Source organism: Triticum aestivum, chromosome 7B (genome assembly GCF_018294505.1).
Source record: "Triticum aestivum cultivar Chinese Spring chromosome 7B, IWGSC CS RefSeq v2.1, whole genome shotgun sequence".
Classification (NCBI taxonomy): Eukaryota; Viridiplantae; Streptophyta; class Magnoliopsida; order Poales; family Poaceae; genus Triticum; species Triticum aestivum.
This window is the reverse complement of record NC_057813.1, coordinates 648,977,778-648,982,180: the sequence shown is the minus strand read 5'-3', so window position 1 is coordinate 648,982,180 and position 4,403 is coordinate 648,977,778. Positions and strand designations below refer to the sequence as shown.

General features: G+C 42.3%; 1 protein-coding gene across 1 annotated transcript; it reads left to right on the top strand.

Moving 5' to 3' along the window:
- Window positions 1–1,541: 1,541 nt before the first annotated feature.
- Window positions 1,542–2,170, top strand: LOC123163096 (uncharacterized). The gene has a single exon (XM_044580853.1). The coding sequence runs from the start codon at window positions 1,619–1,621 to the stop codon at window positions 1,934–1,936; it is 318 nt and encodes a 105-aa protein (XP_044436788.1). The 5' UTR covers window positions 1,542–1,618; the 3' UTR covers window positions 1,937–2,170.
- The last annotated feature ends 2,233 nt before the right edge of the window (window positions 2,171–4,403 follow it).

Sequence of the window (4,403 nt, the reverse complement as noted above, 5' to 3'; positions counted from 1 at the left end):
TATGCAAACCCTTCTTGTTACGAAGTGCTTAATCGATGCTTTGCTGGAGGGCCGGCTAGCTTGCTGCAGTGCTGCTCACACACAACACAACATCCCTTGATTCTTGGAGCTCATCAAGCTAGCTGCTCCCTAATCATGATCAGTGTTGGCTACACTAACTAACCCTCTAAGAGCATGCTTGGATTCAAGGGACTATTTTTAGTCAACTAAAACTAGTCTCTTTTAAAGGCTAAAGTTCCAATCACCCCTGACTAAAGAGAGGCTAGAACTAGTCTTGAGACTAAATTTTTTAGTCAGGGGAACCCTACTAAAATGTGGATTAGTCCTCTCTCTCCTCATTTAACTCCTCTTCTTCAACACATGCGAGCTCTGGATTGAAGGGTTTGGAGGATAATAAATGCTCATTAACTCAATTTTAGTCTATTTAGTATTTGTATTCAAGCATGGGTGAGGCTAGCAAGTTTTAGTCCCACTACTTTTAGTCATGAGACTAAAACGTATCCAAGCACCCTCTTAATCCTCTTTTCCAATCAAGAAAACTACTCACTCGAGACTTGCTCACTAGACTAACTGTAGCTAGGTAGAGTAGGAGCATGCTTGGATCCAAGGAACTATTTTTAGTCTGACTAAAACTAGTCTCTTTTAGAGGCTAAAGTTCCAATCACCCCTGACTAAAGAGAGGCTAGAACTAGTCTTGAGACTAAAAAAATTTAGTCCGGGGAACCCTACTAACGTTTTAGTCCCATGACTAAAAGTAGTGGGACTAAAACTTGCTAGCCTCATCCATGCTTGGATACAAATACTAAATAGACTAAAATGAGTTAATGAGCATTTATTATCCTCCAAACCCTCCAATCCCGAACTCGCATGTGTTAAAGGAGAGGAGTTAAATGAGGAGAGATGATTAATCCACATTTTAGTAGGGTTCCCCTGACTAATTTTTTTTAGTCTCAAGACTAGTTCTAGCCTCTCTTTAGTTAGGGGTGATTGGAACTTTAGCCTCTAAAAGAGATTAGTTTTAGTCAGACTAAAAATAGTCCCTTGGATTCAAGCATGGCCTAAAATGTGGATTAGTCCTCTCTCTCCTCATTTAACTCCTCTCTTTTAACACATGCAAGTTCTGGATTGAAAGGTTTGAAGGATAATAAATGCTCATTAACTCGATTTTAGTCTATTTAATATTTGTATCCAAGCATGGGTAAGGCTAGCAAGTTCTAGTCCCACTACTTTTAGTCATGAGACTAAAACGTATCAAGCACCCTCTAGATACAAAGAGGAGGCTCGTGGCTTATCCTTGTAGTTGAAGCCACTTTGATTAGTTTATCATCCTATGATAATAAACCAAGAAAGAACCATACCTACTCTACACTGGCTCCAGCAGAGTGTACTTTTCTATATGCTCTCGTACATCCGGGCCACATGGTATGGGAGACGCGAAACCGCTCACCATCCTCACAACCCTGCTCCACTCCACTCACTGGCGGATCAGCTCGACAACTCCTATAAATCGGCGCCACAAACGCCACGGAATCTCCCACCTACGTCTCCAAGAGTCCAACCAACCACCAAGTTCCATACATTCTCCCGGAATCAACCGGAGCAGGGGCGATCGATCGAGATGGGGGATCTGGGAAATGCCTTGTCGTCGTCGTCGTGCCGGGGCGGGCGGGGCCCAGCCGGGTTCGGGCTGGCGCTGGCCCGGCTGGTGCGGAGGCTGCGGAGGCGGAGCAAGATGCTGCTGTGCACGGCGGCTCCCATGGGCGCGTCCTCCCGGTGCCGCCAGTACGACCCGCTGAGCTACGCGTGCAACTTCGACCGCGACGGATTCGGCTCCGCGCTGGACGACGACGTCACCGGCGCCGGCCACCTCAGCCACCACTACACCTTCGCCTCGCGCTTCGTGCTCGCCTCCTCCAACGCCCGCCACCCGCACTAGGACGCTACCGCTGGCCGGCGAGCGAGCTTGGCGCAAGTAGCACTAGCTAGCGTAGCCAGAGCTGCTCTGTTTTTTGTTTCGTTCTTTGTCCCCCGGCTTCAACCAGCGGAGTAGTAGCTAGCTGGTCTGCGTGTTCATATGTGGGCTCGATTCCCGGGCCAGCCTCCTTGTCTCCTGAAATTTGTGAGAGCTGCAGGAAAATTAGCCGAGTGGATGAAATGCCTTCAAGCTATAAAAGCTAACATTTCTTGAATTTCTTGGCCTCATTTCTATTTCTGTTTCTAATGTTCCTGATACTAATCCTCTCGTTATACTACGCTCTGAAATTGTGCATTGACGGAGGCCTCTCTAGGACAAGTGGAGGCGAGTCGAGGCTGGCATTGCATCAAGTGATCGGGAGTGGTTGGAGGTACTAGTACAATACTTGCTGAGACGTTAGGCCGACTCGACCTTATTCTCGACGTTAGGCCGACTCGGCCTTATTCTCGCCAGTAGAAAAAGGGTCTTATGTTCAACTCTTTAGTCCCAGTTACCGGCACTAATATGATCATTAGTGCCGGTTCGAACGGCTAGGCGGGCGGCTCTCATTAGTACTGGTTCGTGGCGAACCTTTAGTATCAGTTCGTGCCACGAATCGATATTAAATAAGTGATGTTAGGCTTGTGTACCGGTTCATGCACAAACTCGTACTAGAGTTTTTTAGTTTATTTTTTTTGCAGCAGTTGTTTAGTCTCACCTCGCTCCGCTAACAGAGTTTTTACCGCTTTAAATATGTTACTTCTCAAACTATCACACGCACTTGATCTTCATTGAACTCTATGTGTAGGATCTGTGGCTGCAATATGATTCTTCACCGGTTCTCACGGTTCTTAAACCGGTCAAGATTCCTATTGACAATTCAAATTCTACACAAAAAGATCACTGATGATCAATAATATATATATATATATATATATTTACATGTTTACACATAGCAGTAGCGTGTTTTGGCAAAAACTGGATGCACTTTGTGTACAAACTATACAATCTCTTTCGAAATATCAGGGTTTCGGACGAAAACCCATCTGTTACGAAGGCACTTTTGATTTTTTTAAACTTATTACAACTCCAAACTTTTTGTGCGTTTAGTATGCACCATTCAAAGCCATGTCATCAACTTTCAATCCTTTCTGCCTTCATTTTCTATTTTTCATGCTTATACTGGTTTTTTTGAGCTAAATGACCCTGGTATTTAAAAACACTACCAATGAACCCTGAAAAGGTTAAATTTTGGCATGGTATCATAATTTCACCCACATAGCATATGGAAAAGAGTTGAGAGGGTTTTGGCAAAAACTTGATGCACTTCATGTACAAACTGCACAATCTCTTTCGAAGTATCTGGGTTTCGGACAAAAACTCATTTGTTACAAAGGAACTTCTTTTTTTAAACTAATTACAACTCCAGAATTTTTATGCGTTCATTATGCACCATTAAAAGCCACATCATCAACTTTCAACCTATTCTGCCTTCATTTTCTATTTTTCATGTATATACTAATTTTTTTGAGCTAAATGACCCTGATATTGAAAATTACTACCAATGAACTCTGAAAAAGTTAAAACTTGGCACGGTATCATTATTTCTCCCACATAGCATGTGCAAAAAAGTCGAGAGGGTTACGGCAAAAAATGGATGCACTTCGTGTACAAATTGGACAATCTCTTTCGAAGTATCAGAGTTTCGGACGAAAACTCATCTGTTACAAAGGCACTTCTCATTTTTTAAATTTATTACAGCTCCAGACTTTTTATGCCTCCAGTATGCTCCATTCAAAGCCACGTCATCAACTTTCAACCCTTTTTGCCTTCATTTTCTATATTTCATGCATCTACTGATTTTTTGAGCTAAATGACCCTGATATTGAAAAGCATTACAAATGAACTCTGAAAAGGTTGAAAGTTGGCATGGTATCATCATTTCACCCACATAGCATGTGCAAAAGAGTTGAGAGGGTTACAACAAAAACTGGATGCACTTCGTGTACAAACTAAACAATCTCTTTCGAAGTATTAGGGTTTCGGACGAAAACTCATTTGTTACAAAGACACCTCTCATTTCTTTTAAACTTATTACAACTCCAGACTTTTTTGTGTTTAGTATGCACCATTCAAAGCCACGTCATCAACTTTCAACCCTTTCTGCCTTCATTTTCAATTTTTCATGCATATACTGATTTTTTAGCTAAATAACCCTGATATTGAAAAGCATTACAAATGAACTCTGAAAATGTTGAAAGTTGGCATGGTATCATCATTTCACCCATATAGCATGTGCAAAAAAGTTGAGATGGTTACGACAAAAACTGGATGCACTTCGTGTATAAATTGGACAATCTCTTTCGAAGTATCAGGGTTTCGGACGAAAACTCATTTGTTCGAAAGGCACTTCTCATTTTTCTAAACTTATTACAACTACAGACTTTTT